Here is a 26,030-nt window from a genome sequence, read left to right as displayed (position 1 = left end):
CGGCCCTTTGAGCCAGCACCACCATTCAATGTGATCATGGCTGATCATTCTCAATCAGTACCCCGTTCCTGCCCTCTCCCCATACCCCCTGACTCCGCTATCCTTAAGAGCTCTATCTAGCTCTCTCTTGAATGCATTCAGAGAATTGGCCTCCACTGCCTTCTGAGGCAGAGAATTCCACAGATTCACAACTCTGAGTTGCTGCCTCACGGTGCCAGAGACCGGGTTCGATCCTCACCTCGGGTGCTGTCTGCGTGCAGTGTGCACATTCTCCCTGCGACCACTTAGGTTTCCTCCGGTCCTCTGCTCCGGTCTTTTAGAGTTTAGAGATACATCGTGGAGGCTGGCCTTTCATCCCGCCGAGTCCGCGCGATCAATGACCACCCCGCGCACTATCTCACGCACGAGAGACAATTTACAATCTTACTGAAGCCAATTAACCTACACTTCTGTACGTCTTTGGAGTGCGGGAGGAAACCGGAGCACCTGGAGAAAACCCACGCAGTCATAGGGAGAATGTACAAACTCCGTACAGACAGCACCCGTAGGCAGGATCGAACCCGGCCCTCTGGCGCTGTGAGGCAGCAACGCTACCACTGCGCCACCGCGCCGCCCAATATTCCATGTGTCAAAGACGTGCGGAGTTGTCAGATAATTGGTCTCTGTCAATCGCCCCCGGTGTGCAGAGAGTGGACGCGAAAATGGGATAACGTGGAGCAATGGTCGGTGTGGACACAGGGGGGGGGGGGGGGGGGGGGTGGGACCGCTGGCTGGGTGAGGTCACGCGGGGCGCGGGCGATGATGTCACCGTTTGTCCCTTATTTGGGAGTTAGAAAGTTGGCAACCTTACTAATATGGGACCCTAGCTACCAGTACCTACTAAATAAAGGAAACGACAGATTAATTCACTCTGAACAAATGGCTAAACATTCACAAACTGTCTTCCACTTATCCTGACCCATCATTAAACTCGTAGCGCCACAAATATCAACCTCGCATAAAGCCGGGATACACTTGCACAGAACACGCTTACAAGGAAATACACATACACATGCATGTGCATTTGTATATGTATATTGCACATTTCCATTCTGCCCCCAACTCACACTAGTTCTTCTACAACAAATCCACCTACTGCCTTAGATAAGACGTGGAGTAACTCAGCAGGACAGGCAGCATCTCTGGAGAGAGGGAATGGGTGACTTTTAGATTTTTTAGATTTAGATTTAGATACAGCGCAGAAACAGGCCCTTCGGCCCACCGGGTCCGCGCCGCCCAGCGATCCCCGCACATTAACACTATCCTACACCCACTAGGGACAATTTTTTTACATTTGCCCAACCAATTAACCTACAAACCTGTACGTCTTTGGAGTGTGGGAGGAAACCGAAGATCTCGGAGAAAACCCACGCAGGTCACGGGGAGAAGGTACAAACTCCGTACAGTACAGCACCCGTAGTCAGGATCGAACCTGAGTCTCCGGCGCTGCATTCGCTGTAAGGCAGCAACTCTACCGCTGCGCCACCGTGACGTTTTGGGTCGAGACCCTTCCTTCCTCTCTTGCTGCTAAGTCTGCTCCAACTACTGCCCTGCTCTGCTGCCTCTGATATGGAGCAAGCTGCCAGGGGAACATTGGCAGTGAAGGCCAATTCACTGGATGTTTTCGAGAGAGAGTTAGATTTAGCTCTTTGGGCTAACGGAATCAAGGGATATGAGGGAGAAAGCAGGAAAGGGGTACTGGTGTTGGTTGATCAGCCATGGTGCCGGCACGAAGGGCCGAATGGCCTACTCCTGCACCTATTTTCTGTTTCTACATACACACACGCACATATATACATGTATATATGTGTATACACATATACATACATATATACGCATAGAAGGTATTTATTTCACAAAATGCTGGAGTAACTCAGCAGGTCAGGCAGCATCTCAGGAGAGAAGGAATGGGTGACGTTTCGGGTCAAGACCCTTCCTCAGACTGAGGGATATGCATATACATATACATACATACACATATATACACATACATATAAACATACATACATATATACATACATACACATACACCTATATAAACATACATACACATATATATACATACACATATATAAACATATACACATATATATACATACACATATATATACATATAAACATACATACACCTATATGCACACATATAAACATGCATACATACATACACATGTATATATACATATACATACATATACATATATACATATACATACATATACATATATACATATACACATATATATATATATATATATATATATATATATATACACACGCACACACACATATATATACACACATATACACATATATATATATATATGAAATGAACAATTACCTTAACTTCCTGAAAGAACGGGTCAGCATCTGTCTGGTAGACATAAAACCTGTAGCTGGCTTTCCACGGTTCGTGTCGCGGTGCGTGTGAGCCGCGGTGGAAGCTGCAGTGGTCGGTATCGGTCATTGGGCACAGGGAGGGGTCACGCCAGTTCCTCTTCTCGCCCAGAGCCCCCTCCCTCCGCCTCTCCCCGGGCCGGGGCCCCGCCCCCCGGGAGCAGCGCGGCTTCTTTGACCATCTCTGGTCCTGCTCCTCGCCTCCTCCTGCTCCTCCTACTACTCCGCCGCGGCTGGGCGCTTGGGAATGGGGGGCTACCCAGCGCCTCTTGCAGCGGCTGTTGTGGTCTTTGGCTTGGTGGAACGATGCTGCGGCCTCTGCCATTGCTGCCGCAGTGGCTCCTTCGCACAGCCAGTCCCTGCCGCCGGCGCCGGTGTTGCCGCTGGTGCCCTCCCCGCTGGTGAGCGGCTGCTGGGGGCCGGTGTTACAGTAGTTGTTGTTGTCGTTGTTACCCGGGCGTCTCCAGCCGCCGGTGGTGACCGGGCGGGATATGGTGACCGTCAGCGGGGACCCCGTCTCGTCGCAGCCCGGCCCACCGCGGCCCTTCCCCCCACGCCTGGCCGACCCGCCCCCCCTCGGGCCACAGGGGAAGATGCCTGGGTGCCGGGGGGGGTCCGGCCTGCTGATCCGCTGGAGACTGCGGGAGAAGTGGATGAACTCGAAGTCGAGGATGTTGCGGACAGGGCTGACTTTACCCCGGGGGCGAGGTGGCTCTCCGTCCCAGGGCGGGGACCCCTGCTGCTCCAGCCTGCCGAACATCCTGGCCGCCCGCCCACACCGACACGTCCCCGCTGAGGCCTGGTGCACACTGGCGGTGACGCTAAAGTTGGGGAAGACTTTGTAGCCTTCAGCGGCGGACTGGGGGATCCGAATGAGGGGCGACGGCTGCTCTGGCTCTGGCTGGACCAGCGGGTCATCTTCGGCCAAACCACCGGGCGGATAACCCCGTTCCCCGGCAGCGCCCCTTCTTGTCGGCGCTCGCCCCCTCTCCCCCGCTCGCCTGTCGCAGCGGGACCTCTCCCTGCCCGCCGCCGCCAAACCCTTCCTCCTGGTCGGCCGTCCTCGCCGCGCCAGACCGGCCCAGCCCTCTCCAAGAAAGGACCCGCCGCCCGGCCGGGCCTCGCCGCCGCGCGCGCCCCTCAGGAAGCCTCTGCCGGCCGGCAGAGCTCGCTTCGGCGCACCGCGGCGCACACGTTCGGGCTCGGTGTCCGAGTCGGCGTAGTAGTCCACTGTCTCACACCCGTCGTCCTGCTGCGGGCGGGGGGGGTTGCGTCTGTGGATTGGAGGTGTATCTGTTCTGGAGGGGCGTGGATGGGAGGAGGTGTGTCTGTGGACGGGAGGCGAGTCTGTGGGTGGGAGGTGTGGGTGGGAGGTGAGGGTGGGGACTGTATCTGCTCTGGATGGGAGATGTGGATGGGGAGATATGGGTCTGAGGATGGGAGGTGTATCTGCTCTGGATGGGCAATGTGGAAGAGGAAAGGGGTATATGTGAATGGGAGGGGTGTCTGTGAATGGGAGGTGTGGATGGGACATTTGGACGGGAGGTGTATCTGCTCTGGGTGAGAGGTGTGGGTGGGAGGTGAGGACGGGAGGTGTATCTGCTCTGGGTGAGAGGTGTGGGTGGGAGGTGAGGATGGGAGGTGTATCTGCTCTGGGTGAGAGGTGTGGGTGGGAGGAGATGTATAGGGGGATGGGAGGTGTATCTGCTCTGGGTGAGAGGTGTGGGTGGGAGGTGAGGATGGGAGGTGTATCTGCTCTGGGTGAGAGGTGTGGGTGGGAGGAGATGTATAGGGGGATGGGAGGTGTATCTGCTCTGGGTGAGAGGTGGGGAGAGGCGAATATGCGGATGGGCGGTGTATCTGCTCTGGATGGGAGGTGTTGAAGGGAGGTGTGGATGGGAGGTGTATCTGCTCGGGGTGAGAGGTGTGGGTGGGGAGGGGTGTGTCTGATATTGGGAGGTGTATCTGCTCTGGGTGAGAGGTGGGGCGCAGTGTCTCTGTGGATGGGAGGTGTATCTGCTCGGGTTGGGTATGGGTGGGGGGAGGTGTATATGGGGGTGGGAGGTGTATCTGCTCTGGGTGAGAGGTGGGGAGTGGTGTCTCTGTGGATGGGAGGTGTATCTGCTCGGGGTGAGAGGTGTGGGTGGGGGGAGGTGTACATGGGGGTGGGAGGTGTATCTGCTCTGGGTGAGAGGTGGGGAGAGGTGTCTTTGTGGATGGGAGGTGTATCTGCTCTAGGTGGGAGATGTGGGTGGGTAGAGGTGTGGATGGGAGGTGAATCTGCTCTGGGTGAGAGGTATGGGTGAGGGGAGGTGTACATGTGGATGGGAGGTGTATCTGCTCTGAGTGAGAGGTGTGGGTGAGGGGAGGTGTGGATGGGTGTATCTGCGCTGGGTGAGAGGTGTGGGTGGGGGGAGGTGTACATGGGGGTGGGAGGTGTATCTGCTCTGGGTGAGAGGTGGGGAGAGGTGTCTCTGTGGATGGGAGGTGTATCTGCTCTAGGTGGGAGATGTGGGTGGGTAGAGGTGTGGATGGGAGGTGAATCTGCTCTGGGTGAGAGGTATGGGTGAGGGGAGGTGTACATGTGGATGGGAGGTGTATCTGCTCTGAGTGAGAGGTGTGGGTGAGGGGAGGTGTGGATGGGTGTATCTGCGCTGGGTGAGAGGTGTGGGTGAGGGGAGGTGTACATGGGGGTGGGAGGTGTATCTGGTCTGGGTGAGAGGTGGGGAGAGGTGTCTCTGTGGATGGGAGGTGTATCTGCTCTGGGTGAGAGGTGTGGGTGAGGGGAGGTGAGGATGGGAGGTGTATCTGCTCTGGGTGTGAGGTGAGGAGAGGTGGCTCTGTGGATGGGAGGTGTATCTGCTCTGGGTGAGAGGTGTGTGTGGGAGGTGAGGATGGGAGGTGTATCTGCTCTGGGTGAGAGGTGAGGAGAGGTGGCTCTGTGGATGGGAGGTGTATCTGCTCTGGGTGAGAGGTGTGGTTGGGGAGAGGTGTATATGGGGGTGGGAGGTGTATCTGCTCTGGGCGAGTGGTGTGGATGGGGGGAGGTGTATATGGGGGTGGGAGATGTATCTGCTCTGGGTGAGAGTTGTGCGTGGGAGGTGTATTTTATCAGGTGTCTGTGGCCCTCTCTGGTGGAGGGAATCTCCAGGCAGCCTTGAGGTTTGTGAGCTGGTGAGATGCTGAGCTCTGGCCAAGCAGTTCTCCTGCGGCACGTTTCTGCATCCTCTCCACGTTGCTGATCGCCAGCACCATTCCCACCCCAGGAGTCGGCAGCCTCGTCCCCCGGCGCGGTTGCCGGAGCGTGCACGGGACTGCAGGTATCCGCACCGCTGCGGTCGCCGTGGCTGCTCGAGTCTGGCGTCCCGGGACGGCTTTGCGCGTCCCTTGTCGGGGCGGGGCCTTCCGGCGGAGCGGGGCCTTCCGGCGGAGCGGTGCCTTCCGGTGGAGCGGGGCTTTCCGGCATAGCGGAGTGGCAGTCGGACTCATCGCCCCGCAAACCTCTCCAGGGCGGGCTCGGGCCCTCATCCCAGCGTGTCCTTTTCTCCCTGCGGCCAAGGTGACGGTAGCCTTGTGGGTGCGAGCTGGGGCGGCTCGCTGGAGTAACCGTGCTGCTGCGCGTGGTTCTGCGCGTGGTGCTGCGCGTGGTGCTGGGGGGCAGCGGCTGTGCTTGGGGCTTAGTCCACAGCAGCTCTCTGATCACCGAAGACTGCCGTATGATTCCCCGCTGGCCACACTCAATCGCAAGCCCACCGTCGCCGTCCACCCCTCTGGCCCTCTCCACGATCGAATCCGGGCCGATAGACGGTGTTGCTGATGGACTCTGGTTCTCTGCGACTGAAAGAGAAAAAACATACGGATTCAGAATGTGGAAGGAAAGAACTGCAGATGCTGGTTTACACCAAGGATAGGCACAAAACGCTGGAGTAACTCTGCTTTAGCTTGGTTTATTGTCACTTGTACCGAGCGAGGTACAGTGAATAGCTTTAGTTGCGTGCTAACCAGTCAGCAGGAAGGCAATACATGTTTACAATCGAGCCAGTGTGTAGATACAGGATAAGGGAACAACATTTAGTGCAAGGTAAAGCCAGCAAAGTCCAATCAGGGATAGTCTGAGGGTCACCAATGAGGTAGATAGTAGTTCAGCACTGCTCTCTGGTTGTGGTAGGACGATTCAGTTGCCTGATAACAGCTGGGAAGAAACAGTCCCTGAATCGTGTGGAGAAAGGGAATAGGTGACGTTTCCAGTCGAGACCTTTCTTCAGACTGAGTCAGGGGAAAGGGAGACATGAGATATAGACAGTGATGTAGAGAGATATGGAACAAATGAAAGATATGCAAAAAACGTAGCGGTGATAACGGAGACAACAGGCCATTGTTAGCTGCGTGCGAGGGGAGAATGAGTTCAGACAATGAGACTCAACAAGACAATAGACAATAGGTGCAGGAGGAGGCCATTCGGCCCTTCGAGCCAGCACCGCCATTCAAAGTGATCATGGCTGATCATTCTCAATCAGTACCCCGTTCCTGCCTTCTCCCCATACCCCCTGACTCCGCTATCCTTAACAGCTCTATCTAGCTCTCTCTTGAATGCATTCAGAGAATTGGCCTCCACTGCCTTCTGAGGCAGAGAATTCCACAGATTCACAACTCTCTGACTGAAAAAGGTTTTCCTCATCTCAGTTCTAAATGGCCTACCCCTTATTCTTAAACTGTGGCCCCTTGTTCTGGACTCCCCCAACATTGGGAACATGTTTCCTGCCTCTAACGTGTCCAACACCTTAATAATCTTACACGTTTCGATAAGATCTCCTCTCATCCTTCTAAATTCCAGTGTATACAAGACGACTTTGAATCTACATCACCGTCTGTACAGATTCAAATATCTACTCAGATGTACTTCATATTTTTTAATATTAATATTCTTCATGCTTTCCGTAGCTCACGAGTTGAAACACATCCACTCCGTACATTATCCCCAATTCATTGCCACAGGTGGCAGTGGAGGCCAAGTCATTTGGTGTTTTTACAGCGGAGATTGATAGGCTCCTTATGAGTGAGGGCGTCAAAGGCTACGGGGTGAACGCAGGACAAACGAGGTTGAAAAGGAAATATGGATCGCCCGTGATCGAATGGCAGAGCTGACTCGATGGGCCGAATGGCCAAAGTCTGCTGTGCAGGAAGAAACTGCAGATGCTGGTTACAGCAAAGATGGGCACAAATTGCTGGAGTAACTCAAGGAGTCAGGCAGCATCTCTGGCGCGAAAACAAAAGGTGACATTTCGGCCTGGAACCTTGGAAGGAACTGCTGTGAAGTGCCACCTAATCTTTTTCTCCAGAGATGCTGCCTTGCAATAAAAAGCTTTTCCCTGTACCTCAGTACGCACGACGACAGACTAAGCTAGATTTCAACACTTTACAACACAACACAAAAATGACATTTACAAATTACCAGAAGAGTCGACGGACACAACGCACAATTCTGGTGGTCATGGTTGAGACGGTAAGGGATTAACAGTGTTTCTTTAGTGGTCTGATTACCTTTGGGCTCGTCCCGTGAATCTCGCCGAATAATCTCAGCTTGTTCCACGGCCGGACCCGTTTCAATGAAATTCCTTTCTGCCAAATATCCGACAGCATCATCTGTGTTCTCTGGGACAGTGTGGTGTTGCATTGTTTCAGCTGCACGACCTTCATCTGTTGAATACAGAAAAGAGTTTTCACTGTTATAGCACTTTTGACGATCTCAGGGCACCCAAAAGTACTTCCCAGCCAATCTTGAATCGCAGTTGCCATTTTAGGAGAGTAATGGGCAAACAATTTACACGACAATGCTGAAGACCGTAGACTTCACTCTGAGACACAAAGTGCTGGAGTAACTCAGCAGGTCAGGCAGCATCTTTTAGTTTAGAGATACGGCATAGAAACAGGCCCTTCGGCCCACCAAGTCCACGCCGACCAGTGATCCCCGCACATCAACACTATCCTATGCACGCTAAGAACAATTTACAGTTATACCAAGCCAATTAATCTACAAACCTGTACGCCTTAGGAGTGTGGGAGGAAACCGAAGATCTGAGAGAAAACCCACGCAGGCCATAGGGAGAAGGTACAAACTCCGTACAGACGGCACCCGTAGTCAGGATCGAACCCGGGTCTCTGGCGCTGTCAGGCAGCAACTCTACCACAGCGCCACCGTGCCACTCTGGAGAAGATGGAAGGGAAACGTTTCACATCAGGAACCTTCTTCAGTTTGAAGAAGGGTCTCCACCTGAAACGTCACCTATCCATGTTGTCTGGAGATGCTGCAAGACCTGCTGAGTTACTCCAGCACTTGGTGTCCTTTTGTGTATTACCCAGAATCTGCTGTTCTTTGTTTCCATCTCTTCACTCTGGCATCTTGCTCTTCCCTCTCCCGTTAGTACTTGTGTTTGGCGTGATTGTATTCATGTGGTATTACCAGTTTTGATCGAATAACACTCCAAAAAAAAAACTTTTTCACTGCACCTCGGTACACGTGACAAAAATAAACCTAAATATATCATAGAGCTGCATATGATTTAGAATTTGTCAAAACATTTAACCTCAAAATCTTGTTAAAACCCACAACCAGGGAGAGAGAGAGTGAGTGAGTGAGTGAGTGAGTGAGTGAGTGAGTGAGTGAGTGAGTGAGTGAGTGAGTGAGTGAGTGTGTGTGTGTGTGTGTGTGTGTGTGTGTGTGTGTGTGGAGAGAGCAGGGACATGATATTGTGTGTGTGTGCGGAGAGAGCAGGGACATGATACTGTGTGTGTGTGCGCGTGGAGAGAGCAGGGATATGGTAGTGTGTGTGCGTGTGTGGGGAGAGAGCAGGGACATGATAGTGTGTGTGTGTGCGCGTGTGTGTGTGTGTGTGTGGAGAGAGCAGGGACACGATAGTGTGTGTGTGTGCGTGTGTGTGTGCGTGTGTGTGTGTGTGTGGAGAGAGCAGGGACATGATAGTGTGAGTGTGTGTGTGTGTGTGTGTGTGTGTGTGTGTGTGTGTGTGTGTGTGTGTGTGTGTGTGTGTGTGTGTGTGGAGAGAGCAGGGTCATGATAGTGTGCGTGTGTGTGTGGAGAGAGCAGGGACATGATATTGTGTGTTTGTGCGTGTGTGGAGAGAGCAGGGATATGGTAGTGTGTGTGTGTGTGTGTGTGTGTGTGTGTGTGTGTGTGTGTGTGTGTGTGTGTGGAGAGAGCAGGGACATGATACTGTGTGTGTGTGCGCGTGGAGAGAGCAGCGATATGGTAGTGTGCGTGTGTGTGTGTGTGCGCGCGTGTGTGTGCGTGTGTGGAGAGAGCAGTGATGTGGTTTGGAGGCAGAGGATTAAGCAAGCCTGTACTGAATAACAGACCAGGTTCAAAGGACCAAGTGGTCTGGTGCTGTTCCCATTTTACTGAACTTCAGTTAGTTTGTTTATTGTCATGTGTACAGCGGCACATTGAAAAGCTTTTGTTGCGTGCTATCCAGTCAGCTGCAAGATTACAATCGAGCCGTCCACAGTTTACAGATACATAAGGGAATAACGTTTAGTGCAGGGTAAACCCAGCAAAGTCTGATCAAGGATAGTCCAAGGGTCATCAGTGAGTGTACTGTGGCGTTCTATCTTTGCAACTTCTCCCTTCCAGAAAAAGCCAAAATGTTTTACAGCCAATTAAAGACGTTTGACATGAATCACGGTGCAGAGTAGATGTAGCAGCCATTACGTACACGGCCATCTCCACACGCAGTAGTGTGATAATGATCAGTTAATCTTTTTTTAATAAGGTTGGCTAAGTCTTAGGCAGTACAACAGAGATAACCCCTCCCCCACACAGTTTACAACAGTGTTATACAGGATCTTTTACGCCCCGAGGCCATAAAGACGACTTGAATTTAGTTGAGTTTTATGGGGTTTTTTAAGCTGAGAGATACAGCGTGAAAACAGGCCCTTCAGCCGTGTTCTCACGCTGGAACTCTAAAGTACAATAACCAAAGTCTGAAGAAGGGTCTCGACCCGAAACGTCACCCATTCCTTCTCTCCTGAGATGCTGCCTGACCTGCTGAGTTACTCCAGCATTTTGTGAATAAATACCTTCGACTTGTACCAGCAGTTATTTTCTTATAACTAAAGTAAAGGTCTCCCTCTTACTCCCGTCCACTGCAGATGTAACCAATCAGGACATTTCTACTATGTGTCAAATATCAAACCTGTTAAAGGAGTCGATGATCCCTGATCCAAACTATGGTGCTGAGGCTGACTTTCAGACCTTGCACTGTTCTCAAGGTCTGAAGGCTCCTGATTGCAGCATTGTTCCTAAAACAAAGAGTATAATTTAGAATACCACATAAAATAGTACACATTGCAATTCACTGCACAATAAGATCCCAATCATATCGTCTAAATTCTGAATCTTTGACCTAAAAGTTTGCAGTTTCGGTTTATTATTAAGGGGTTGGACACGTTGGAGGCAGGAAACATGTTCCCAATGTTGGGGGAGTCCAGAACCAGGGGCCACAGTTTAAGAATAAGGGGTAGGCCATTTAGAACAGAGATGAGGAAGAACTTTTTCAGTCAGAGAGTGGTGAAGGTGTGGAATTCTCTGCCTCAGAAGGCAGTGGAGGCCAGTTCGTTGGATGCTTTCAAGAGAGAGCTGGATAGAGCTCTTAAGGTTAGCGGAGTGAGGGGGTATGGGGAGAAAGCAGGAACGGGGTACTGATTGAGAGTGATCAGCCATGATCGCATTGAATGGCGGTGCTGGCTCGAAGGGCTGAATGGCCTACTCCTGCACCTATTGTCTATTGTCTATTGTCTATTCACCACCCTCTGACTAATGAGGTTCCTCCTCACCTCCTTTAAGCCTGAGGCTGTGACCTCCGGTCCTAGACTCTCCCACCAGTGGAAACATCCTCTCCACATCCACTCTATCTATGCCTTTCATTCAGAGTGCAGAACAAAGTTCTCAGCACTGTAGTGCATCGGTTCCAGAGACAAAGTCTAATGTCCACAATGAGGTGGAGGTGAATTGGACGGGACCCTAGCTTACGGAAGGGCAGTACAGATGCCCGAGAGCAGAGGGGAAAGAAGCTGTTCCCGAGCCTGATTCCACACCCTTTCAAGCTTCAGCCCGATGGGAGCAGGACACCAGGTTCAAATCCCACAGCGGGAAATTAAAGTACAGGTAAAATAAATAATTTTGGAGTTAAAGTTAACAGACTATTGGGAAAACAATCTGTTTCAGTCTTCCGGAAACCAAATCTGCCATCTTAAGTGATAGGAGTAGAATCAGGCCATTTGGCCCATCAAGTCTACTACGCCATTCAATCATGGCTGATCTATCTCCCCCATTCTCTTGCCTTCTCCCCATAACCCCTGACACCCGCACTGATCAAGAATCTATCAATCTATCTCTGCCCTCCTCTCTCTATTTCCCCCCTCCTCCCCATCCCTCTCTTCCCCTCCCCTCCTCCCTCTCATTCCCTCCTCCCTCCTTCCATCCACATCCCTCCTTCTCTCCCCCCATTCTCCCCTTCCCCCCCTCTTCCCCCTTTTCTCTCTCTTCCCCCTTTTCTCTCTCTTCCCCTTCTCTCTCCCTCTTTACCCAACTTGGCCTGGGTATCAGGCTTCTGAACGGTCCATCCATTGGTAAGGCTACTTTCCAATTCACCTCTACCCCATTGCGGACGTTGGACTTTGTCCATGGAACTGGTGCGCTACAAAGCCGAGAACTGTATTCTGCACTCTGTCCCGTCCCCTTTGCTCTACCTATTATACTCCAGTTTGGCACGATTATCGACCCATTAATGTAGTTGACTTAACCTACACCTCAGTTCAAGAACAAGGATTGCTGCCTTCCAGCACCGGACACCCGGGTTCCATCCTGACTACGGGTGCTGTTTGCATAGTGTTTGTACGTTCTCCCCATGACTTGCGTGGGTTTTCCCCGGGTTGCTCCGGTTTCCTCCCACGCACCAAAGACGTGCAGGTTTGACAGTTAATGAATTGCCTTCGGTAACATTGTAAATTGTCCCTAGTGTGTGTGTAGGGTAGTGTTAGTGTGCAGGGATCGCTGGTCGGCCGGCCCGGACTCGGTAGACCCGAAGGGCCTGTTTCCACGCTGTTTCTCTAAACTAAAGGAGTGCTGGCATTTCCAGCCATATCAATATCTTGTGAAATATTACACCACTGGAAGTAAAACCAAGTTAAAACACGATAACCATGGGCACTAAACAAAACTGTTGCCTCTTGGCTTCAAGTAGAATAGTTCTAATTCAGTTCCAAGAAAGGTGCGTAATGCAAAGTCTCAAGAACTCTCATCCCATGGGCATTGACACGAGTGGTTATACTGGTTTTCTACTGCCTGCAACTGCTTGCTTCATGTTTTAACAGACATAGAGAATAACAAAGGTCTGTGGAAAAACTGGATTTCATTCCTCCCTCCCTCCGAAAAAACCCCGCCCCTCCCACTGTCTATATCCTCCCTCCCTTTCAATAACACAGCCCAGCCCTCCAAACTCTGTGTCCTCCCTTCCCCCACGATTCTCCACGACAATCCGCAGTCCTTCCAACTCTCTCACCTCCCGTCCCTCCCCCACATCCCCTCCCTCTCTCCCACCTCCCTCACCCCTTCCCTTGATCTCACCCACCTCTCCTCCCCACTCGCTTCCCCCTCCCACCTCCCCCCTCCTCCTCTCTCCTCCCCCTTCCCTCTCCTCCCTCCCCTCGCTCCCACCTTACCTCACTCACCTCCCCTCATGCTCACCTCCCCTCTCTCACCTCCCCTCTCTCCCCCTCCCTCCCCCTCGACCTCCACAGCTTCCACCTCAACACAAGGAAGTGACAAAGAGGCCCACAGGCCCCACCAATGCCCAGACCCCCTGTATCTCAGTGTCAAGCACCAGCCCACCATCACCAGCCCACCCACTGTCACCGCCCCCCCCCCCTTGTCACCGCCCCACCACCCTTGTCACCCCCCACTGTCACCACCCCCCCCCCCCCCCACAGACTGTCAACCATCACCGAGCTGTATTTGCATCAGCATCAAGGCAAAACCAAGCTGTCTCCCCCAAGAACTTCCAATTCTTCTTTGGAGTTGAGCTATAGCTCATCCCTGGTCTGCGGTGATATACTTACTCCCTCGGCCACGGTGCTTGCGGTTGGTGCCAGGTCAGGGCTGGGTGTGCGCGCTGCTGCGGTCGCTGCCGTTTCATTGCCGTCACTCTCCCCGTCGTCTCCCCCCGGGGTTGATTCCTCCCCGGTGGCCGGTGCCTCTCCGTCGGGGCATGCGCCGAGGTCCGGCTGCTTCTCCACCCTCCTGATCACAGAGGACGTGACCGGCCCCGGCACTGGCTGGGCCTCCGGAGCAGCCGGCTCGGCCTCAGCCTGGGGCTGGGCCTGGTGCACAGCCTGGGCCTGGGACTCGGCCTGGGATTTCAGCTCGGGCTGGGGCTGTGTCTCGGCCTGGTGCTCGGCCTGCGTCTCGGCCTGGGACTCGAACTCGGCCTGGGCCTGGGGCTGGTGTACAGCCTGGGCCTGGGACTCGGCCTGGGATTCCGGCTCGGGCTGGGGCTGTGTCTCGGCCTGGTGCTCGGCCTGAGTCTCGGCCTGGGACTCGAACTCGGCCTGGGACTCGACCTCGGCCTGGGCCTGGGCCTGGGACTCGACCTCGACCTCGGCCTCGGACTCGACCTCGGGCTGGGACTCGACCTCGGGCTGGGCCTGGGACTCGACCTCGGGCTGGGCCTGTGGCTCGGCCTGGGATTCGGGCTGGGCCTGAGACTGGGCCTGGGGCTCGGGCTCGCTGTCGCTCGTGGCGAGGTCCAGCACGGCTGTCGGCTCCTTGCTGGCGGAGGCCGCACTATCCTGCACCATCCTCACGGAGGTGCGCAGCACGGCGCTGGACTTGGTGTAAAACAGACCCATCCACATGTGCAGAATTAGCTTCACGTCTTTCATGGTCTCCTGGATGGTTGGATCCCAAAGCCTGCAACAAAAAGGAACAGGGATTTAAAGCACAACACAAGAGTTGCTGCCTCACAGCGAATGCAGCGCCGGAGACCCGGGTTCGATCCCGGGCGGCACGGTAGCGCAGCGGTAGAGTTGCTGCCTTACAGCGAATGCAGCGCCGGAGACTCAGGTTCGATCCTGACGACGGGTGCTGCACTGTAAGGAGTTTGTACGTTCTCCCCGTGACCTGCGTGGGTTTTCTCCGAGATCTTCGGTTTCCTCCGACACTCCAAAGACGTACAGGTATGTAGGTTAATTGGCTGGGTAAATGTAAAAATTGTCCCTAGTGGGTGTAGGATAGTGTTAATGTACGGGGATCGCTGGGCGGCGCGGACTTGGTGGGCCGAAAAGGCCTGTTTCCGGCTGTATATATATGATATGATGATATGATATGATCCCGTCTACGGGTGCCGTCTGTACGGAGTTTGTACGTTCTCCCCGTGACCTGCGTGGGTTTTCTCCTAGATCTTCGGTTTCCTCCCACACTCCAAAGACGTACGAGTTTTGTAGGTTAATTGGCTTGGTAAATGTATGAATTGTCCCTGGTGTGTGTAGGATAGTGTTAGTGTGCGGGGATCGCTGGGCGGCGCGGACCCGGTGGGCCGAAAGGGCCTGTTTCCGCGCTGTATCTCTAAACTAAACTAAACTAAACAAGTGCAAGTGGTGGCACGATTGTGAAGGCACAAGACATTGTGACCAGATGATCGTAATGGCGGCACGGTGGCGCAGTGGTAGAGTAGCTGTCTTGCAGCGCTGGAGACCCGGGTTCGATCCTGGCTGTAGGTGCTGTCTGTACGTAGTTTGTGCGTTCTCCCCGTGGGTTCCCCCCCCCCCCCCCCGAGATCAGCGGTTTCCCCCCACACTCCAAAGACGTACAGGTTTGTCGGTTAATTGGCTTGTGTGTTTGTGTAAATCGGCCTTAGTGTGTGTGTGTGTGTGTGTGTGTGTGTGTGTGTTTGCATGTGTGCGTGCGTGCGTGTAGGATAGCGTTAATGTGCGGGGATCGCTGGACTCGATGGGGCCTGTTGCCGCCCTGAATCTCCAAAGTAAAGTAAATTTACCCGTGCAATGCCCGGTTCACAGACTTCTCCATGGGATCGTTGGTGTACTTGCTGTCCCACTGGTACAGATATGGTCCTTTCCACTCGAACGTCACCTTCACGATGTCCTTTTCCTCCTGCACCAAGCGAGACCGCTGGAAGGCTTGATCGAACTTGCTCTGCCCCGCATCGGTCAGGTTATTATCGGGCACCCAGGCGCACTTTGACAAGGCGTCGCTGTCCTTCTGTGGGTGTGGTGTGGCGCCATTTGTCCAGAGGCTGTCCTCCCGCCTGAAGGGCAAGACCCTCCCCACCAGCGTCCCTTCCTCGTAGCTATGCTCCTCGCCCTTGGAGGCCGCCTTGGAGCGCACCCGTCGCCGCCCTTTCCTGCCCTGCGCCACCGTGGACGTGGACGAGGACGTGGACTGGTGGATGGCGTCGTCCTGCTGCACGATCTTGGCCACGGCCAAGCGCACCCTATCCCTCTCCCGGTTCGACCGGCAGTACGAGTGGTCCACCGAGACCAGGGCGCCCGCGGTCTTGTGCGCCTGCTGCTTCGGCACCCGGCCCCGGCGGGGCAGCGCCGATTCCGGGCAGGGGCAGACGGCCGCGATGCCCGGCCTGCCCCGGAACCTCGCGCCGCCTTCGTGGCCGACCACGTACACCCCTGCGCCGGGAGCACTGTGAGGGCCGTTCAGCCGCCTGCCGCCCCCAACGCTGGGCGCGCCCCGCCCCGCCGCACGCCGCGAGGACTGGGCGTTTTTCTGCTTGGACTTTGGCAGCGGCGTGATGGAGGAACTGATCGCAAGGTCCGCGAGGATGCTCAGCGCGTCCGTTTCCAACATGTCGGCCCCCAGGCCATTCTCCGAGAGCCAGTTCCCCACCTCCGAGCCTTTCTTCGACCGCGACTCGTCCGTGCTCATGCCCGAGGAGAGGGGTTGCACGGAGGCTGGCGGGCTGTCGTCCGGCTTGCCCTCGACAAAGTTCCAGGTACAGACACCGTACCTTGAACTATGCGCGGTGTTCAATCCTGCAACACGAGCAGACAAGCAGTTTACAAGGTCATTCACAATCGGATAACTACTGCTTTAAAGCAACACAATTGGTGAAACAGGAAAGAGCGAAAGGAACAATCAACATGCGTAGAATCGTAGAGTTATACAAGTGTGGAAACTGGCCCCTCGACCCAACTTGCCCACACCGACCAACACGTCCCATCTACACTAGTCCCACCTGCCTGCGTTTGGCCCATATCCCTCTAAACCGGTTCTATCCATGTACCTGTCTAACTGCGATTGTCCCAGCCTCAACTACCTCCTTCGGCAGCTCGTTCCATACACCCACCACCCTCTGTGTGAAAAAAGTTACCCCTCAGATTCCTACAAAATCTTTCCCGCTTCACCTTAAACCTATGCCCTCTGGCTCTCGATTCCCATAGAATCAAAATCTTTTCGCCCTATGGCAGGTATATCAAAAACAATATGGCAGAGTACCCTTCCCCCATTCTCCCCCAACATCGTCCCCCCCCCTCCCTTCATCCCCCCCACCGATCATTCCCCCTGTGCCTAACCTGGACTACTCCCACCTATTTCTCCCCTCAACTGAATTGGCTTTACAATACGCAACTCTTCAAAACCTGACTTACATCTTTCTTCCTTCCTTTATCATCTTTGGCCTTTATTCAGACCAGCTGCTGATCGCCACCCCCCCCCCCCCGCCTCCTTCAACTGTGTTGACCTATTAATGCCCCTGCCTCTCCCAGCTTTCTTCTCTCCCCCCCCCCCACCCCCCTCCTAAGTATAATCAGTCTGAAGAAGGGGCTCGACCCGGAACGTCACCGAACCATGTTCTCCGGGGATGCTCTCCTGACCCGCTGAGTTACTCCAGCACTTTGTGTCCTTTTGTTTAAGGTGAGAGGAAGTAAGACCGACTCTCGTCTGCATACATAATACCCACATCCTTCCATCCCCCTGCACAGCCATGTGCCCATCCAAAGGCCGCTGAAACGCCACCCTTGTATCCTTCTAGCCATCGCCCTGCTCTGCAATGGGGAACGCATCTCATACTTCCCATCCTTCAGCCAGAGGCCAAGAAACTATCAGAGAGGACTGCTTTCTTCACACCACAAACGGACTGCCACTACTTGGAGAGTTGGAACGCATGGCTATTTTAGTGTTTGAGGTGTAGTTCACTGTAGTAACCGGACTAGTTCAGAATGAAAGGGCGCTCTTTTAGAAAGGAGGCAAGCAGGAACTTCTTTGGTCAGGGGGTGATTAATCTGTGGAACTCACTGCCACAGAGGGCTGTGGAGGCCACGCAAGTGGATATTTTTAAGGCAGTGATCGACAGATTCTTGATTAGAACGGGTGTCAGGGGTTGTGGGGAGAAGGCAGGAAAATGGGATTAGGAGGCAGGGATTAGCCATGATTGAATGGCGGAGTGGACTCGATGGGCCGAATGGCCCAATTCGAATCCCATCACTTGTGAACCTCCCACAAACCACAGTGTGACAGAGAGCCGGTAATCTGTCCATCGTGATGTTGGCTGTGGGATCTAGATTGGCCGGGGCACAGGGCATGCCTTCCAGAGTGTTCCGCAAAGTCAGGGCAGGTTTGACACAGCATCTCCTGCCCGACACAGTCGTGTTAGTCAGGACTGTTTGCGATTGCAGTGGCAAGCCGGTAGAGTTGCTGCCTCACAGCGCCAGAGACCCCGGGCTCGATCCTGACCACGGGTGCTGTCTGGTCTGAGTTTGTACGTTCTCCCAGTGGCCGCGGGGGTTTTCTCCGGGTGCTCCGGTTTCCTCCCACATCCCAAGGACGTGCAGGTTTATCGGTTAATTGAGCCTGTGTAAATTGCCCCTTGTGCATGAGATAGAACTAGTGGTCGGCACGGACTCAGAGGGCCGAAGGGCCTGTTTCAACATTGCATCTCTAAAGGTAAATAGCAGTATGCGAGTTTAATTGACACAGCACATTTTTGATTTGGGTTTCCTTTTCAAGAGAGAGTTGGATTTAGCTCTTCGGGCTAACGGAATCAAGGGATATGGGGAGAAGGCAGGAACGGGGTACTGATTGTGGATGATCAGCCGTGATCACATTGAATGGCGGTGCTGGCTTGAAGGGCCGAATGGCCTCCTCCTGCACCTATTTTCTATGTTTCCCTATGTTTCTAATGTCATTCTGATGATAATGATTTTCCTCCCGTTTCCATGCTGTATCTTGAAATTAAACTAAACAAACTAATGGCGCTTAACCTTGTGCTTGGCGCCGGCCCCGGACCGCTGGCACATCTTGAGGCAGCATCTCTGGAGGACACGGTGGGGGTTGGGGTGGGGGGGGGGCAGGTGGGGGTTGGGGTTGGGGATGGGGGGCAGGCGACGTTTCAGGTCGGGGACTGAGGTTCTCCCTACCTGTTTGACTGCGTTGCGTTCTGCGTTTTACCGCCCGGGCCTTCCTGCACTTGTTGGTCTTCTTCCTTGCCGGCCCAGGCTCCAGAGGTTCTCCGGTCGCCCTTGCCCCCTTCTCGCTGGGCTCCGCGGGGACGGGCTGCACCCCCGCGCTGCCCCTGGCCGCCGCCGCAGCCTCGGCCGCCTCTTCGGCCGCGGCCCTCTTCGCCCTGGCGGTCTGAGACCTGGTGGTGCGGCCCGGCCTGGAGGAGGCCGGCTTTGCCACTTTGGCGGGCAGCCGGCTCTCCTCCCGGGCAGTCACGGCTCTGCCTTTGTTCCTCACCCCATCGGCGCCCCTGCCCGCCGGGGGTTTGCTGGCTGGGTCTGCCCTTCCCGCGTCGGCGCCTCGGTCTCCGTTTGCCGGCTCCTGGTTCACCCCAGAGCCGGGGGTGACACTGGCTTCCGGTTGGCGCCGAGACTTGGGCCCTCTACCTCGAGCCGGGCCTGGGTTACGGCCGTCTGCCGCCCAGGGCTCCGCAGACGCCGATCTCGAGGCGCGCTTAACCTTGTGCTTGGCGCCGGCCCCGGACCGCTGGCACATCTTGAGGTAGTTTGCCCGCAGTTTCAGGACCGTCGACACGGGGAGTATGTAGCTCGTGGGGTCGGCCAGGTAGGGGGAGAGCTGGGAGGTTGCCGATCCCTGGCCGTCTCTGGGACTGGCCGAGCCGCCCTCGGCCGCCGGCTCGCCGTCCGCCAGCGGGGGGGCGCCGTCCGCGCTTCGGCACGTCTGGCGGGAATTCCGCAGCGCCTCAGACGACGACATTTCGAAGTATTCGCCCAGGCGGTCCTCGACTGACTTGTTGCGTGGAGTTTCCTGGTCACCCACAGGCCCCTGGCCAGCCGCCAGCGCGTAGCCAACAGCCTGGAGGAGCGGCGCGATCTTGGCCGAGAAAGGAGAGCGCTGGCGAGGGTGGCTTAGCTGGCCAACATCTGCTGGGCAAAGGACAATAACAAAATCAACGTGAACACTCATCCACAGCACAAATTATACCAAAGCCAATTACCCTACAAACTTGAAGTGTGGGAGGAAACAGAAGATCTCGGAGAAAACCCAGGCCCCCGACAAGACTCGGGTTAAAAATGTGCCCCGGACTGAGCATGTCCTCTGTTATTTATTCACAAAATGCTGGAGTAACTCAGCAGGTCAGGCAGCATCTCAGGAGAGAAGGAATGGGTGACGTTTCGGGTCGAGACCCTTCTTCAGACTGATGTCAGGGGGGCGGGACAAAGGAAGGATATAGGTGGAGACAGGAAGATAGAAGGAGCCCTCTGATAGATAGATATGCCCTCTGATGTTGGACATTTCCACCTGGGGAAAAGGTTCTGACTGTCTACCCTTATCTGTGCCTTAGTTTACTTTAGTTTAGAGATACAGCACGGAAACAGGCCCTTTGGTGCACTGAGTCCGCACAGGCCCACGATCCCCGCACACTAAAGGACCTGACTCACTTAGGTGATTTCAAGGCGACTGCCGGCGATTAGGCTGTCGCCGACAGTTCGCCGGGGTGTCGCGGGCATGATCGTGAGGAGTCTTCCAAGGATCGTAGTGGATCTCAGCGCGTCGCTGAGAAATCAACCGGAGTGAAATCTCTCGACGACAGCTGGTTTGTGGCCAGGTATCGTTGCTTATTGCGGGCGCTGTCTGTCGCACGCTGTCCCCAGCTTTGCTAGTTTCTCTTAGATGCATTTAGAAGCACATAATATTAAAATAAGTAAAGTCGTTTGAAGATACCATAAAATACTTGTGTTTAGCAAATTTATTTACCGTCAGGACATTTGACAGGTAGATTGGAGGCGACAGTTTGCGTGGGAATTTTCACGATGTTTATGGCCATCAGCGATTACATTTAAAGTGGCCTCCCAACCCAGATATGCAACCCAGAAACCAGATATGCATCTCCCGAATATACATTTTCAAAGAATGCCCACACTCCGCACAAAAATCCATTTAACCACTTTTTAAATTAAATTTCTTAATACTGCTATTAGTAAACTGGAAGTCAATCCAGTTTATGCCTTGTTACCGTGAAGCTTGGTCTTCAAGTAACCCGGGCAAGATGTTATATTTCAAAACTCTCAGGTACTTACCGACTTGAGCCACAATATCTGTACCAAACCGACTTCAGGCGCTGTCTGTACGGAGTTTGTACGTTCTCCCCGTGACCTGCATGGGTTTTCTCAGAGATCTTTGGTTTCCTCCCACACTCCAAAGACGTACAGGTACGTAGGTTAATTGGCTTGGACAATGTAAAAATTGTCCCTGGTGTGTGTAGGATAGTGTTAGTGTGCGGGGATCGCTGGTCGGCGCGGACCCGGTGGGCCGAAGGGCCTGTTTCCGTGCTGTATCTCTAAACTAAACTAAAATACAGAACAATATACAGAAATGTCTGAAGAAACATCCCACCCATCCTTTTTCTCCAGAGATTCTGCCTGACCCATAAGTTCATGAGTTCGAGGAGCAGAATTAGGCCATTCGAATCATCAAGTCTACTCCAACCCACTCCGGCGCTTTGTATGTACCTTTAATATACAGGAATTCTCATGAGATGGGGGAAATGCCATTTACCAGTTAGAAATGGAAAGGTCAGGCTTTCCAGACCATTTTAACGTTCGCCATTAAGGAGCCGAGAAATTCCCAACATCTTCGGATGAGAAAACGAAGTTACGAGACAAGAATAAACAGAAAGTTAATACCTTTAAGATGTGATATTCTTGGCGATTTAAAAATGAAGACTGCCTGTATTGTGCCCGGCGTAGTCTTGCGGCTTTCTGCAATATAACAAAATACCCGTTGTTATGAAGAGTCTCCTCGGTATAATATCTCCAATATTTACAATGCCCTTTTTCTGTGCACACTCACCTCCCGCAGTGCTGCAGACACGATGGCTGAACAATATAAGGAGCCCCTGATCCTGTAGGCATTTTACAATTGCCTGGAAATAAATAAAAGTACACGTGTGAAATTCTGCTGATCCTCCCAGTTTAGTTTAGTGTGCTCTCGTGCATTGAGGTACAGAGACTTTTTTTTGCTTACTATTGTTGCGCGCTATCCCAGTCAAAGATACAGGATAAACCGTACGGCAGTTAGTGCAAGGTAAAGTCCAGTAAAGTCCAATTCAAGATAGTCCAAGGGTCTCCAATGAGGTGCCCTGAATCTGGAGGTGTGCACTTTCAGACTGCTGTACCATCTCAATACTCCACGGGACCTTAATCTGTTTCAATCAAGTCACCTCCCGTTCTTCCAAATTCCAGTGGAAACAGGTCTAGCCTGTCCGATCTTTCCTCAGACGACAACCCAGGTATTATAAGAAAATAACTGCAGATGCTGGTACAAATCGAAGGTATTTATTCACAAAATGCTGGAGTAACTCATCAGGTCAGGCAGCATCTCAGGAGAGAAGGAATGGGTGACGTTTCGGGTCGAGACCCTTCTTCAGCCTGATGTTAGGGGGGGGGGCGGGACAATTTTTAAAAAAAATTTTAAGAGATACAGCGCGGAAACAGGCCCTTTGGCCCACCGAGTCCGCGCCGCCCAGCGACCCCCGTACATTAACACTATCCTACACACACTAGGGACAATTTTTTCTTATTTTTACATTTACCCAGTCAATTAACCTACATACCTGTACGTCTTTGGAGTGTGGGAGGAAACCGAAGATCTCGGAGAAAACCCACGCAGGTCACGGGGAGAACGTACAAACTCCGTAGAGACGGCGCCCGTAGTCAGGATCGAACCCGAGTCTCCGGCGCTGCATTCGCTGTAAAGCAGCAACTCTACCGCTGCGCCACCGTGCCGCCCAGGCTATTTGACAACCCAGGTATTTGTCAGTTAAACCTTATTCCCACACGAACGTCCATTGTTAAATGGGGAGATCACGTTTACAAGGGTACTCTGGGTGACTTCCCAGTGCTGCCTAACACTGAACTCTTAACATAACCTCGCAACTTTTGTATTGAATTCCCATTGCAATAAACCATAACATTGTTAGTTTTCCTCATCTCATTTGCTGTAGAGTAACCTTTCGTGAATCACACACCAGGCCACCCGGATCGGTGTCAAAATAAAATTGCCTGTCGCACTTGTACATCTCATTAAAAGGGAGCCACTAGGCAACGAGTGGAGACTAGCGGGAAGGCTATCGATTCGATTCCTCTCCTCTCAGGCAGCATTTCCTGGAGGGTGCAAAGCACAGAAACCTCCAGCACAGGGGGAATCCCCACAGCCCCGCGCATATTGCAACTGTGTATACTGTGGTTGCTTTCAACAGCGCAGGGGCCGCGCGGTGGCGCAGCTGGTAGAACTGCTGCCTCACAGCGCCAGAGACCCAGATTCCATCCTGTCTACGGGTACCGTCTAGAAGGAATTTGTCCGTTCTCCCATGGACCCGAGGGGATTTCCTCTGGGTGCTCCGGAGTTTCCTCCCACATCACAAAGACAAGCAAGGTTGTAGGTTAATTGGCTATGGTAAAATTATAAATTGTCCCCAGTGAGTGTAGGATAGTGTTAGTGTATAGGGTGTATAGGGCGGTGGCTTTCTGCGCTGTCTCTCTCTCTCTCTCTCTCTCTCTCTCTCTACTTACTTCACAAGTTATGGGGAAAAGGCAGGAGAATGGAGTTAGGAGGGAGAGATAGATCAGCCATGATTGAATGGCGGGGCGGACTCGATGGGCCGAATGGCCTAATTTCTACTCCTATCCCTCGTGAGCTTACCGTGGAGTGTCCTATTACAGCTCGTTGATCTTCTCCTTCCACCCAGGGCCAATATCCCAGTGCAATTCGACCCGAACGGCGAGAGGGGACGGGTTTGAGGGGGGACGTGGGCCCGTTCTAAAATCAGTTGAGATAATGGCCGCCACTGTTGGCCTTTGGGACAACCTCTCAATTGTTGCATCACAAGGAGGCAAACAACCGGCTGCCATTGGCCGAGACTGGGACGACACGTGGGTAATCACACAGGAGGCGACCAAGGGGGAGGCTCGAAGCCTTGTGAGAGAAAACAGAGCACAGAGTGCCGCAAGGGGGCAAGGAGGTGGGCGAAGGACGTGGGACGGCCCGACCGAGGTTGGCACCTGAGCGGGCAAAGGATGAGAGGGGATCTTATCGAAACGTACAAGATTATTAAGGGGTTGGACACGTTAGAGGCAGGAAACATGTTCCCAATGTTGGGGGAGTCCAGAACCAGGGGGCCACAGTTTAAGAATAAGGGGTAGGCCATTTAGAACGGAGATGAGAAAAAACTTTTTCAGTCAAGAGAGTTGTGAATCTGTGGAATTCTCAGTCTCAGAAGGCAGTGGAGGCCAAGTCTCGGAAGGCAGTGGAGGCCAATTCTCTGAATGCATTCAAGAGAGAGCTAGATAGAGCTCTTAAGGATAGCGGAGTCAGGGGGTATGGGGAGAGGGCAGGAACGGGGTACTGATTGTGAATGATCAGCCATGATCACATTGAATGGTGGTGCTGGCTCGAAGGGCCGAATGCACTTCCAGGGATTTGTAAAAACTTTCAGACACTTTTCAATGCAATCACACCTGGCAATGCGTTTCACACCAAATTACTCGCTGTGTGTATGTATGATGTATATCTTTTCACAAGTTCACAAGTTATAGGAGTAGAATTAGGCCATTCGGCCCATCGAGTCTACTCCACCATTCAATCATGGCTGATCTCTGCCTCCTATCCCATTTTCCTGCCTTCTCCCCATAATGCTCGACACCCGTTCTAATCAAGAATTTGTCCATCTCCACCTTAAAAATATCCACTGACTTGGCCTCCACATTGCCCTCTGTGGCAATGAGTTCCACAGATTAACTAACTATTCTCTGACTAAAGAAGTTCCTCCTTTCTACAAGAGCGCCCTTAATAATCACAGCGGGCGGCACGGTGGCGCAGCGGTAGAGTTGCTGCCTTACAGCGAATGCAGCGCTGGAGACTCAGGTTCGATCCTGACTACGGGCGCCGTCTGTACGGAGTTTGTACGTTCTCCCCGTGACCTGCCTGGGTTTTCTCCGAGATCTTCGGTTTCCTCCCACACTCCAAAGACGTACAGGTTTGTAGGTTAATTGGCTGGGTAAAATGTAAAAATTGTCCCTAGTGGGTGCAGGATAGTGTTAGTGTGCGAGGATCGCTGGGCGGCGCGGACCCGGTGGGCCGAAGGGCCTGTTTCTGCGCTGTATCTCTAAATCTAAATATCAAAAGGACACAAAGTGCTGGAGTAACTCAGCAGATCGGGCAACGTCTGTGGAGCACATGGATAGGTCAAAGTCCTGTAGTTACCTCGGGTTCTTTTGCCAGTCACCCTCATCCCTGGATCTTGCCATTTTCGCCAATGAGAGCCACAGTTTCTTTCTATCTACCTTGTCAACAGCCCACAACCCTTTGATAAATTTTGTCTGCACGAGTTGATTTTTCCAACCATATGACCATGACCCTGTGGCTTTTAATTGTGATGACAAGGCCTTTGGGCAGCACGGTGGCACAGCTGGGGTGAGCCGCTGCCTCACAGCGCCGGAGACCCTGGTTCAATCCTGACCTCGGGTGGCTCACGTCTGTGCGCAAGTTTGCACGCTCTCCCTATGACTGCGTGGGTTTTCTCCGGGTGCTTCAGTTTCCTCCAACATCCCAAAGGTGTGCAGGATTGTAGGTTAATTGACTTCTAGATTGTGTGTGTGTGAAGGGAGTGAACGAGACAGTGGGATGAGGTCAAACTGGTGTGAACGGGTGATCGATGGTTGGCGTGGACTCATGTTCCCAACGTTGGGGGAGTCCAGAACAAGGGGCCACAATTTAAGAATATGGGGTAGGCCGTTTAGAACGGAGATGAGGAAAAACTTTTTCAGTCAGAGAGTTGTGAATCTGTGGAATTCTCTGCCTCAGAAGGCAGTGGAGGCCAATTCTCTGAATGCATTCGAGAGAGCTAGATAGAGCTCTTAAGGATAGCGGAGTCAGGGGGTATGTGGAGAAGGCAGGAACGGGGTGCTGGCTCGAAGGGCCGAATGTCCTCCTCCTGCACCTATTGTCTATTGACTCGGTGGGCCGAATGGCCAGTTTCCCTGCCATACCTCTAAATGTAAACATTTATGTGACATCTCAACAGTTGCCCAGTCCGTGT

At 53.3% G+C, this 26,030-nt stretch overlaps 1 protein-coding gene across 3 annotated transcripts in view; it reads right to left on the bottom strand.

Moving 5' to 3' along the window:
• LOC144604813 (uncharacterized) overlaps positions 1 to 26,030 on the bottom strand; it is a 75,485-nt gene that overhangs the window by 8,678 nt on the left and 40,777 nt on the right. For 2 of the 3 annotated variants that reach the window (XM_078419511.1, XM_078419513.1), the window contains exons 12-19: positions 21,785 to 21,857; positions 21,619 to 21,693; positions 18,889 to 19,857; positions 15,498 to 16,506; positions 13,564 to 14,413; positions 10,641 to 10,746; positions 7,975 to 8,130; positions 2,378 to 6,270 (exon numbers count right to left, since the gene is read on the bottom strand). In XM_078419511.1, the coding sequence (XP_078275637.1) occupies positions 2,378 to 6,270; positions 7,975 to 8,130; positions 10,641 to 10,746; positions 13,564 to 14,413; positions 15,498 to 16,506; positions 18,889 to 19,857; positions 21,619 to 21,693; positions 21,785 to 21,857 (7,131 nt within the window). The remainder of the gene's footprint in view (positions 1 to 2,377; positions 6,271 to 7,974; positions 8,131 to 10,640; positions 10,747 to 13,563; positions 14,414 to 15,497; positions 16,507 to 18,888; positions 19,858 to 21,618; positions 21,694 to 21,784; positions 21,858 to 26,030) is intronic. The other variant, XM_078419512.1, reaches the window with a different exon arrangement.

This window comes from Rhinoraja longicauda, chromosome 23, assembly GCF_053455715.1.
Source record: "Rhinoraja longicauda isolate Sanriku21f chromosome 23, sRhiLon1.1, whole genome shotgun sequence".
In the NCBI taxonomy this organism is placed as follows: Eukaryota; Metazoa; Chordata; class Chondrichthyes; order Rajiformes; family Arhynchobatidae; genus Rhinoraja; species Rhinoraja longicauda.
Note: the sequence above shows the minus strand (reverse complement) of the source record. Positions and strands in the feature narration are given on the sequence as shown.